This window comes from Rhinolophus sinicus, chromosome 1 (genome assembly GCF_057876585.1).
Source record: "Rhinolophus sinicus isolate RSI-liver-muscle chromosome 1, RSI-T2T, whole genome shotgun sequence".
Taxonomy (NCBI): domain Eukaryota; kingdom Metazoa; phylum Chordata; class Mammalia; order Chiroptera; family Rhinolophidae; genus Rhinolophus; species Rhinolophus sinicus.
In genome coordinates this window covers 40,687,051-40,699,422 of record NC_142501.1, presented here as the reverse complement: position 1 = coordinate 40,699,422, position 12,372 = coordinate 40,687,051, and the positions used below count along the sequence as shown (strand labels likewise).

Below are 12,372 nucleotides of genomic sequence, written 5' to 3'. Positions count from 1 at the left end.
GCGGGAAACTGACAAAGATGAGGTTTGGGGTAACAGAAAGCTTATGGTGAGAAAGGGAAATGCATGGGTTCACCATCAATACCCTTTCATGATGACCTTAGAGTATGAAACACTCTGTGGTTTGATATACCCAGATAATTACATGGGTTCTGCATCTGGGGTACCAGAGGACCAAAAACATGTGGCTGTGCTACAGACTGAACTACCCTTTGGAAACTGACTTTTCTCCCTGAACAAACTTCACAACAGCAATTCAGCCCCAAACGCAGCTGAAGGAGACCCCTCTGCCCTCCAGCTAACAAGTACAGACTTAGCCTCTGGGCCACATAAATCCAGGATACATCAGTTCATCTCCAAACACCCAGCACAACTGCTTCCTTAATTAAAAAGCACTAGGCAAGTGAGACACTACTAGAAAGTTCAGCATGATTAGCAGCTACCATGCATTTTCATATCCACTTTTAACATCTCCATTATTTCAACTAAGACCTCTGGTTATTAGTTTTATTAAAAGAAAGGGGTGGGGGTGGAAAGAAGAAAAAGACAGAAACTTGCTTCCCAGACAGGTTAATACAAGCTCTTCCTCAGCTCTGTATTCTTGACTTAAGGAACATTCTCAGAGTGAGAGCAAAGGAGTTTTGGGTTGTATGGAAAATTTGACTCAAACCAAAAACCCAGCCAATACCACAAAATGGACTAGAGTCAAATCAGATAAATGGAAAAAGAAAAGAATACGAAATGTATTTGAATGACAGTATCAAAAAGGTTGAAAAGCATAACAAGAACAGGATTCAAAACGTGCAGACCACAGGTCAGCTTGATCCTAAAAAGGTACTTTTAAGTACTAATTAAATGATGTTTCCTTTCCTATGCCCATAGAAATGTAATTAAATGTTCACAGACATATACATTCCTCTTGGATTTGGTTTCTGTAACTACCAAAAATAATGTTTGAGAAATCACTCAAACCGCCCAGTGCATTATTTATGTAACCTAGGTATCTCACGAAAACAAAATGTACAAGACTCTAGTGCCAGCTAGCATGTGAAAATATCCGGCAACAATCTGGTTTTACTTCTTTGATAAAGTGCATTGTCTTTTTGTTATAATGGAAAAGGATTAGTAAGGCTTACCAAATAAACAGCAGCTTCCTTAGAGAAATTGACCCTTGTATTTTATAAAAACCAAGAAATCAATCCTGAATAGAATATGGGGGTCTTTGACAGACTAATAGAGGGCAACCTTCAAGGTTTGTAACCACAAAAAAATCTGGGTCAGATGAGGATTTGGGTTATTGATACATTTTGATACTTTCTATTTTAAGCACCCCAAAATTTAGATGCTTATGCACAGTTTATCCAATTTTTTTTCTGAAAATCTTTAGTCTGCAAAATTGTGTTCTTCCAGGACTTTTTGCCTGTGTTTGGCCTGGAAATGATAATATTTATAATAATATATCTTGAAATGCAGAGGTACGCCCAAAGGAAAAATAATAATAAAAAAAAATAAAAACTGAACCAAACACTTTCAAACCTCAAAAAATGTTTGATTTAGTGAGTGCTTTGGGTGAGCATTCAAAGGGTGGGGACAAGATACATTTTTTAAAAAATCCAAATAAGTTTTTCTTATCCTCTGCTGAAACATGGTTGGTATTTTCCAAACAAAATTTTTACTATATATTGAAAAAGGAAAGGGAAAAAGATAAAGGTGAGCAAAGTTTAGAGTGTTTTGGGGGGGAGAAACTTGAAGCACTTAAGAAGTAGAAGCTAGACATTTCAAATACACGTCAGCTCTTGTACTGTCTGAGGTTACATCACCTGTTTGATTTAAGACCAAAACCTGAATTACAGTATTGCCCTTTTCAGCAAAGTCCTCATTTGAATCAGCTTTTCTGTATCACTCTACGAGTGACCTGCTTTCTTGACCACTAAAGTATGGTCTGAGCTCCTGAAATCAACATCCTGATACATTAATCCGGAAAACCTGTAATTGATGCCAACACAGGGTTATCATTAAGTGATAAGCCTTCAACTTTATTTTTTTCCATCATTCATAGCAAGGAAGTTCTTGCTTCCGAGATAATTAAAGGTCGGCAGACTTATAAGTAGGTTTGCTTTGCCACTTCTTTTTTTCACATGGTTTCTTTTCAGTTTCTCTTCCTTTAATAACTGGCTTAACACTTTCGTATAATAAAAAGGTCAGATAGGCTTCACACTCACAGTAGCTGGCAGCCTGTCCCACTGCTATTAGCCATCATGTAGCTGAGTAGAAGTGTTGGAGCATGCAGTAGGAATAAAGAGACAAAGGAGCATTTCTAGAAGGGCATCAATGAGAGAGCAAAGAAGTGAAGAGGGGAACAGAACGAAATAAGGGGAGACCCACTGCCTACAAACAGCTGCATGGTTCCTTTTGAAGGCAGTAGGCTTCCTTGCAGTACCATGAGGTCATCCTGAAGAATGGATGCTTTGATGGGGTTAAAAATGTGCAGTTACGGGGGTCAGGTCTATCTACACACATCTGAAGGACAGGCCAGGACATGGCTTATCCATTCACTCCTATTTTTCAGGATCAATGGTAATTCACTGCAGCCAAGTAAAACCTATAATAATCTAATTAATTTTAAGGACACCAATTTGAACACAAAAACCAGTCATATGCAATGTATGGAATATATTCTAGTTACCTACAGATCTTTATTACATAATAATAGGTTGAACGGTAAGACATTGCTGATATTTGACCATTTTGGACCTACAAAAAAATGTAATTTCATGTGGTTCTATCTATGTTTAAAAATAGAATGGTGTAAAGATTTTCCTTGGGCTTGAAAATTGGTCTAATCCTGTGGATTTTTCAGATTCAGTGCATTTAAAAGCCAAAATTAAGTTATTTGTGTTTCCCCATTTCCTAGAGTATCTCTATCTCTTGCCCACTTTCATGGATATCAAGTGTTTTGTAGATATCTTGCCCCACATGCCAAGTTGTGGGAAGATTTAACTCTCAGCTTAGACTGAAACCAAGGATGCAATTTCTGGTGAAGCCAGTAAACTCTGCCCAGGAAATACTTCTTGTCCTACAGTCATATCTTCTATATTTTGTCCTAGCCAAAGTGCCAGCAAATATTAGTTATCTTTCCAAGAAAGAATAGGGGGAAAACTGCTCAGCTCTGAAAAAGCAATTATTAGTATCCTCCTGATGTCAGGGAAATTTGATTTATTCAGCAATATCTTCTTACCAGGCAACAGAGAGAAAAGTACAAGTCTGAGAGTCAGCCCTGTGGACCCCAGCATCCTTAGGAAGGGTTAGACCACATGAACAAGGTGTGAGTTCCCTTCTTGCTCTAAATTCTGCTTTTCACTCTTGCATTTATGATGGCACTCATGGAATTGTTAGAGTGGGCTTATGAGTCAATATAAGGCTTGCTATAATCTGCCTGAATTTGCCCTAAACCTTTAAAAGCACACAAATATGAACCAATAAACCTAAATTATAGTATACTGTACATTGCTGTAGGAAACTTCCTATTATCACTACCTTTATACAAATGATGGCTCACCGTATAAGTAGGAGACAAACCACTTAATAATTTCCAGCCCACTGAACTTTTGCCCAACTTCAAAATAAAGACGTTATTCTCCCTTCAACAAGTTTAAAATATATCAAGTTTAATGAGAATGAGTTACCAGGGGGGAAAAAAAAAGACTATGTTATCAATATGCTAACAATGTCAGATCAAATGGTTCCAAGCATTTTATTTTCTGCTGTATGCCTTCATATGCATTTTTCTCGATGAATATTAGGGTTTAGGTGGCCAGAGAGCAACCATAAAGATACTTCTGCGACTGCATGAACAATTTCTCCTTTAAAAATAAAGAATTTCATAGTAACTTTAAGGTAACATTCTTAGAGGGAGAAATTCCAAATTTCTGTATTGCAAATTGCCAAGAACCAGGATCAAGTCTTGATGCCTCCACTGATATGCTCTGGAATTGGAAACAAGTTGATTTCTCCCTCCCTCAAGGTTTTGAAATTAATGTTTTATCTGGATCACCCATGTCATAGTAATCAAGGTTTCCTAAGACTAAAGTGGAATTATATGTCATCTTAGATTCCTTCCAAAGGTGGTGTCACTGTTTCTTTCTCCTTAATTAGTTGATGATAATGCCAATTTTTCCCCAAGGCATCATATTTATTCCAACAAATTCTTATTTAGAAAGCTCACATTACAATGGTCCTGTACAATTTATCTGGATTGGCAAACTTAAGCCCCCATCCACTAATTTATGTTTTATTAAAACCAATTCAGTTGAGGGAGCCTATCTAAAAGTACTGTAACTAAATTCCTTGAAGGCAAACTGCAAATTAAAGGCTACATCAAATCCTATTTATAAGAGTAGATATGTGTGTGTGTATGGATAAGTGAGTCTATACATGTTTGCACAAAGGCAGGGAGGTAACCATAGTGTCAATTAGGGATCACCAGCGTGCTGACCAGCACAACTTTATTCTAGAAGGATATGTTTAGTGATGGACCCAAGGATCTGCTGAAGGTAAAGCTCATGCCAACATAGGACTGATCATTCCATTTTGTGTCTCAGTGACACTTGTTATAATGAGGCAAAGAAGGGTACGCCGCAACCTCTGTAGGTCTGGAAGATGCATTTAAATTAGACGTGATGAAGCAACACTGCAAGAGAAAAGAAATGGGAAACCAGCAAAAAAGGTGGGCAAGCATTCTTACAAAGGAAAAGGATGACTTTGGAAAGGAACTCAGAAAGTGTAAAGAGGGAACGGGAATACAGAGAAAATACATGTAAGCAAAAATGAGAAGGGAAAGTGAATTATTAAGGAAAGAAAATGTCAAAACAAGGAAAGATTAATGAATGAAGAAAGTTCTTCTACCTTCTAAGCCTGAAATCAAACACTAATGTTGGTCACTATATAGCGGAATTCTACAAACCCTCAACAATTCAAATGAGCTATTTTACTTAGTCAAAAGAGCAAGTCATTCTGACTTAACAGAGCATCTTACTGACACTGTAGTGAGTATCTGGCTTAGTAGGTAATTTTGCTCTTGTTAAGACATGAACATTTCCCTAGATGAACAATAGAGCATCTTCCAGACTTGTGAGCTCAGGAACAAACTGAATCACTGTCACCCTCTATCGTTTTGGCTTTGAATTCCAACTTCTCCGTTACTGAGAATGGTGGGACTTGATATTCCATTTCAGGAAGTGCCTTTAGTCAGAATGTTTCCATAATCAGCAAACACTTGCAGTGACCGGAAGCTAGCTAGCCCTTTGCAAACTAACAACTTAAACAGTGTGATTTAAAGGCAAAAGAAAGTGCCAACTGCCAAAAGTATTCCTTACAGGTTCTGCCATGATACTTGAAGGCACTGACCACATGAAGTTTTTGTTGAAATAAGGCAAGAGAAGGGGAAGCAACATAAAGCCAATCGTGTTCGTTATCTCATTTGAACAAAGAAGTTTAGCAGTTCAGGTCACTGTCACCTGGAAGAAGATTTTGCAGGGATGAGATCAGAGCTGGATATAGTTTGTTGGAGAGAAGGAAAGAATAGGAAGGTCCACACAGGGTTGCTACTAGAGGCTGGCTTGTGGGGATGGGAGAATGGAGGAGAGGCAGATAGGTGGAGGGTGGGGTGGGGGGTGTGGGTGGGACAGTTGGAAGGAGAGGCAATGAGGGAATGAATGAAAGGCAATTTTGGTACATGGCATATGAAGTGTGTGTGTGTGTGTGTGTGTGTGTGTGTGTACCCTCCCACCATGTGCAATGCAACCAAGAATCTGCTCTTGAGGGGTGGGGAGAATAGAAGACAGCATATATCAAGCCCCGACAAGTCTGCCGTGTTTTAAGAGTTCTCATAAGATAAGTCTCATCTTTTTATCAGCCACCATAAATGCCAGTTTTATCACAATGCCAGTCTGTATTCTGAATAATGCTGCTTAATCCAGGTGGCTTGATAACAAAACCTAGAGGCATTGTCCATCACAACTTCTTTCACAAACTGCTTTTAATCAGTCTCCATTTATATTGCTCTATCAGTGAGCCCCCTTTGTGTGAAACAGGGTCAGTGGTTCACAGTAAACTTCAAAAGTGTTCACAGCTCTGATTGAATATTTAGGACTGCCGTGCTTCGTTGGGTCCTTGCTACCATCTTTCTAGCAGTTTCATAGATTATATCTGTGACGGAACTATTCCATTTTACAAAGGAAGAAATTAAGGGGGAAAAGTTGCTTTTCCAGACTACCCAGGAAGTTTAAGTCTTAGGAAGAAATCAAGGCTCCCTTATCAGAACGCTGAGTCCCAGTTCTCACAGAGACCACAGTGGATGCGGAGAAATGTTTTAATTTGACTCTGAACATCTTGACCTCACTCAAATTTCATAAAAATACGGGTAATTATTAAGAGTTTATCTTTATGTAGAACTCTCCTTGGAATGGTGACTTGAATCTTGTGAATTGCCAAGAACCAATTGCTGGAATTACCACTGGATTCAAGAAAATATCCTGTAGTGAAGATAAGGAATGCCAAATACTGATAATTTGGACCCCGATGAGATAGAGCTGTCCCTTCTCTCAACTGTTTCCAAGAAGATAAATTACTCAAGGAGAAAACACATGGAAAATAAGTCGGGAGCATTGCCTTATTCAGTGTAAAGAAGTGAGGAGATTGAGAACATCTGAGTGGTTGCATTTACCTGATATGTAAGAATTTATCCCAATTGAATTCAGATCCTAAGTAAATTTTGGAATGTACATCTCTGACATGTCTAATTGCTGAAATCTTTCCAAATGGGCCTAATATTTAGTTGTTAGAGAAAAATCCAAACTGATATATATACTATTTTTCTACTTTAAAGAAAGAGGTACCTTTAAATCATTTGATAAGTGGAAGGAAGAGAGGAAGACACTTAAGTGCACATAAGTACATGGACCGTTTTGCAGTCCATTACTGCATTTCCTCTTTTTGTATGAGTGCAGAAAATCTGATTACAGGATGAAGAGAAGGATTAGATAAGAAATCAGAAGTATTGACAGAGATAAGGGAGTCAAAAGGTCAGTGGCTGAAATATGTAGCAGAAACTTCGCAATGAGAAGAGGACAAAAATAGGAGCACCCTACTTATAGGAGTAACACACAAATCCTTCAACTACATCAAAGTCAAGAAAGATAAAGAAAGTCGGAAGAACGATTACATATTGAAAGAGACTAAAGAGACAAGACAACTAAGTGCTATACATGATCTTGGACTGGATTGTGTATGATGGGGAAATACTACAAAGGATACTTTGGGGACAATTAAAAATTCGAATATGGATAGTATATTAGACAAAAGTTTAATATTAATGTTAATTTTCCTGAACCTGATAACAGTGCTATGGTTATATATGTTATTATTCTATAACACTGAAATATTTAGGTATGAAGAGGCACAATGCCTCCAACTTGCTTTCAAGTAGTTTAAGAAAAAAATAAGGATAGGGATAAATAATAAAATCATTTCTTTACATACAGAGAGAACTGAGATATATGTGTATATATTTATTTCTCTCTCTCCTCATACATGTATGTAGAGATATGTACATACAGACAGAGACACAGAAAGAATGATAAACCAAATAGGATAAAATATAAATAATCAGTGAATCTGGATAAAACGTAAGTATGAGTTCCTTGTGCTATTTCTTGCAACTTTTCTATAATTTTGAAATTATAACAAGGTAAAAAGTTATAAAAAGTTAACACAGAGTAGAGGAAATAACCTATTTCTTAAACCCATAGCCTAATGTATACTTAAACACTCTTGAATACTCTGACATCAAAGTTTCATCCACACATTAACAAGATTCGTAGTGAGAGAAACAGGAAAGCAAAGACTCTAACGCATGCTCTTCAAATTTCCTGTTGACTTTCAACAGCAATTTCCTTCCCTGTCATCACTTGAGGTTGCCATTTCTATATCTTAAAAATCTTAAGATTCCAACAAAAATCCTTTGTTCCCAGTCCTAACAAGCTTGACTCAAGGTACTGAGAGCTGAGGACCACAAAACAAAGGCAAAGAGGCAGTAAGAGTGCTCTCCAGATGGCTATACATTTTGCAACTATTGAAGAGGCCAGGAGAGTCCATTTTTTTATGGGCTATTGAAATTCTCATTCCTCAGTGGCACTGCAAGCCCACACATTATGACTTCTCCTAGCAGTTTTGATGGATTCTCCTAAGCCCTTAGAGACATGATGCTTAATTACCTTTCAGAAAGCTAGTAATGGCATTTGTGGTCATGGACAGATTACACACACGGACATGAGACACATCCTCTCACGAAAGTGAGGCAGCGTGACTCACTGTCTTCTATTCAGATAGGGAGCATATTATGTTTGGCGGGGACACAAAAACAGGTAGCTTAACTAGTAGCACGAGCATGTGGCCTTTGTCCATAGCCCAAAGGAGATCACCTGTTGGGCTCTCGGTGGAATTTCCACTCCCTGTCCAAGTCAAAAGCATAATTGAAGAAAGATGTTGTTGTTCTCCAGGTGTTTCTTTGAGTTGGCCAACTTCCGCCTTCTCCATTGTGTTTCCCAGGAATGGGAGGTTTGAAACCGAGTGGTAGTTGGTGAGGCTATTGCAATAAGAATTGGATAGGAAATGGCACCAACCAGTCAGACTGGAGATCTCTTTCTGTTGGCACATAGCAGCTCCCATTCTCTTTTTAAAGGATTGCTCCTTTGAAAGAATATGCCATCAGTCTGGGTATACCTGATATGCCTCCCTCCTGCCCTGCCTTCCCACCCTCTCCAGGCTTATCCATATTTATAGGTGTCTTCCAATCCCTTTTAAAATGTCCTTCTGAGAAGCCTCTACAGATGAACTTCACTTAATCCTGTCCACTACTCTCCTTTCTATCCCCTCAATACTTAGAATATAGGTGGATCTTTCCTCACCAGACATGTATTCTTAAAAAAGTTGAATGTAAGTATAATTTTAAAAAACTCAGTATATTTCCAAACAGGTCTTGGTTGTAAGCAATAGAAATACATTCTGACTTAATAAAGCAGAAAAAAAAAATTATTAGAAGTAGTATATACATATAGATGACATAATCAATAGGCGTGGAAGGCTGGGAAACAAAAGCTTAGGGAAAAAGCCAGAACCAAGGAAAAATGGATCAATCCACACACACAAAATCTGTGTGAGACATTGCCACTGACACATCTACCAGGACCACAGCTGGACACCCCTACACTAGACAATAGCAACTGCTGCCCCGGGAATAATTTCCAAACCACATTTGTGTCTTTGCACCACTCCCTCAAAATTCAGAGTCCCGTAGCTCTGCAGTCAAGTGGCTGAGTCTAGGTCATATGCTTCAACCCTAGTAACATCTACCCTAATTGAAATGGGTTCAGATTCTCGGGAACAAAAACAAATACCAACACATGTAAAAACTTCAAGGGAACTAAAATTGAGAAGCTTTATTTCTAAGTCATTTGCAAATTGAAAACTCTTATTTTTAAACAATTGTGCCCTTGACTGAAGTCTTTCATAAACTTTATTTTGGGCACACTAGAGTTATTCATTTGATCCCCCATCTCTGTAATATCTTTTATTCTTTTCTTTGCTCTCTCTAAAATAAAGGGGAGGAAAAAATTATTTCAGGAACTTGGTCTTAGCTTATTAAATATTTGTAATTTTTTTTCCATTTTTCATCATATCAAAAGAGCAAGAATAAATGTATCTAATCAGAAAGGAAGTTAATTGATCTCTTCTTTTATATTTCTTTGGGCAGAGATTATCAGTTTTTAAGGCATCTCCTCCTCTTTCAAGTAGAGATGGGAGCTGGAGCTTTTAGTTGATCCTTCTCCTGTAATTAAAGATTTATAATAAATCTTGGAGAAATAAAAAATGTATTCCATTTAAACCATTGTCGAATATCTGCTTCACATATACAAGGATAAGGCCTCAAAATACCTTAGTTAGTTTTCAAGTGCTATTTTTCACATTACTAAATAAAGGCAGAGATTTGAGGATACACGCATACCTCATCTTATTGCTTTTTGCTTCGTTGTGCTTCCCAGATATTGCATATTTTATAAACTGAAGGATTGGGGCAAACCTGCATCAAGCAAGTCCACCAGTGCCATTTTTCCAATAGCATTTGCTCATTTTGTGTCTCTGTGTCACACTTTGGTAATTCTCACAATATTTCAAACTTTTTCATCATTATTTTATTTATTATGGTGATGTGTAATCGGTGATTACAATGTTCCTGTTGTAATTGCTTTGGGACTCCACAAACCATTCCCATATGAGATGGTGAACTTAATAAATGTGTATGTGTTCTAACTGCTCCACTCACTGGCCATCCCCCCATTTTTCTCCCTCTTCCCTGAGACACAACAATATTAAAATTAGGCTAATTCATAACCCTACAATGGTCTGGCCTCTAAGTGTTCAAGTGAAAGGAAGAGTCACACATCCCTCTTTAAATCAAAAGTTAGAAATGATTAAGCTTAGTGTGGAACGCATGTCAAAAGCTGAGCCAAGCAGAAAGCTAGGCCTCTTGCTCCAAACAGCCAAGCTGTGAATGCAAAGGAAAACTTCTTAAAGGAAATTAAAACTGCTACTCCAGTGAACACATGAATGATAAGAAGTGAAACAACCTTATTACTGATATGGAAAAAGTCTTAGTGGTCTGGATAGAAGGTCAAACCAGCCACAACATTCCCTTAAAGCCAAAGCTTGATCCACAGCAAGGCCCTAACTCTCTTCAAGTCTATGAAGACTGAGAGAGGTGAGGAAGCTGGCAGGGGTTGGTTCATGAGGTTTAAAGAAAGAAGCCATCTCCATGACATAAAAGTACAAGGTGAACAGCAATTGCTGATGTAGAAGCCGCAGTAAGTGGTCCAGAAGATCCAGCTAAGATAATTAATGAAGGTGGCTACACTAAACAACAGATTTTCAATGTAGATGAAACAATCTTCTATTTGAAGAAGATGCCACCAAGGACTTTCATAGCTAGAAAGCAGAAGTCAATGCCTGGCTTCAAAGCTTCAAAGGAAAGACTCAATCTCTCGTTAGGAGCTCATGCATCTGGTGACTTTACGTTGAATTCCATCTCATTTACTATTCTGCAAATCCTAGGGCCCTTAAGAATTATGCTAAATTCTACTCTGCCTGTGCTTTCTAAATGGAACAACAAAGCCTGAAGGACAGCAGATCTGTTTATAAAGTTGTTTACTGAATATTTTAAGCCCACTGTTGAAAACTACAGCTCAGGAAAAGATTCCTTTCAAAATATTACTTCTCATTGACAATGCACTTGGTCACTCAGAAGCTCTGATGGAAATGCACAAGGATATTCATATTGTTTTCATGCCTGCTAACAACATCCATTGTGCAGCTCATGGATCAAAGAGCACTTTCAATTTTCAAGTCTTACTATTTAAGAAACACATTTTGTAAGGCTATAGCTGCCATAGATAGTGATTCTTCTGAATGATCTAGACAAAATAAATTGAAAAATTGAAAAGGATTCACCATTCTAAATGTATATATGAACAGTCATGACTCACGGTAAGAGGTCAAAATATCAACATTAACAGGAGTCTGGAAGCAGTTGATTGCAATCTTCATGGAAGAGTTTGTGGGGTTCAAGACTTCAGTGGAGGATGTAACTGCAGACATAGCAAGAGAGCTAGAATTAGAAGTGGAACTTGAAGAGGTGACTGAAATGCTACAATTTCAAGATAAAACTTGAATGGGCAAGGAGTTGCTTCTTATGGCTGAGCAAAGAAAATGGGTTCTTAAGATGGAATCTACTTAAGATGGTGAAGATGTTGCAACGATTGTTGAAATGATAACAAAGGATTTAGAATATTACATAAACTTAGTTGAAAAGGTAGTGGCAGGGTTCGAGAGGATTGACTCCAGTTTTGAAAGAAATTCTGCTGTGGGTAAAATGCTATCAAACAGCATCACATGCCACAGAGAAATCATCCATGAGAGGAAGAATCAATAAACGTGGCAAACTTTATTGTTGTCTTATTTTAAGAAATTGTCACAGCCACTCAGCTTTCAGTGACCACCACCCTGATTAGTCAGCAGCCATCAATATCTAGGCAAGACCCGCAACCAGCAAAAAGATTACAACTTGCTAAAGGCTCAAATGATGGTTAGCAGTAAAGTATTTTTTAATTAAGGTATATACATTGGGAGCTTATTTTAGACGTAATGCTATTACACTCTGAATAGACTATACTAGAGTGTAAACATGACTTTTATGTGCACTGGGACACCGAAAAATTCTTGTGACTCATTTTATTATGATATTTGCTTTATTTCAGTGATCTG

At 37.8% G+C, this 12,372-nt stretch overlaps 1 protein-coding gene across 1 annotated transcript in view; it reads right to left on the bottom strand.

Annotated features, from left to right (window-relative positions):
- The window catches only part of CCDC91 (coiled-coil domain containing 91), a 438,752-nt gene that overhangs the window by 399,636 nt on the left and 26,744 nt on the right, over nucleotides 1–12,372 (bottom strand). The window contains exon 2 of the mRNA XM_088798604.1: nucleotides 11,595–11,696. Coding sequence (XP_088654730.1) covers nucleotides 11,595–11,696 — 102 coding nt within the window. The remainder of the gene's footprint in view (nucleotides 1–11,594; nucleotides 11,697–12,372) is intronic.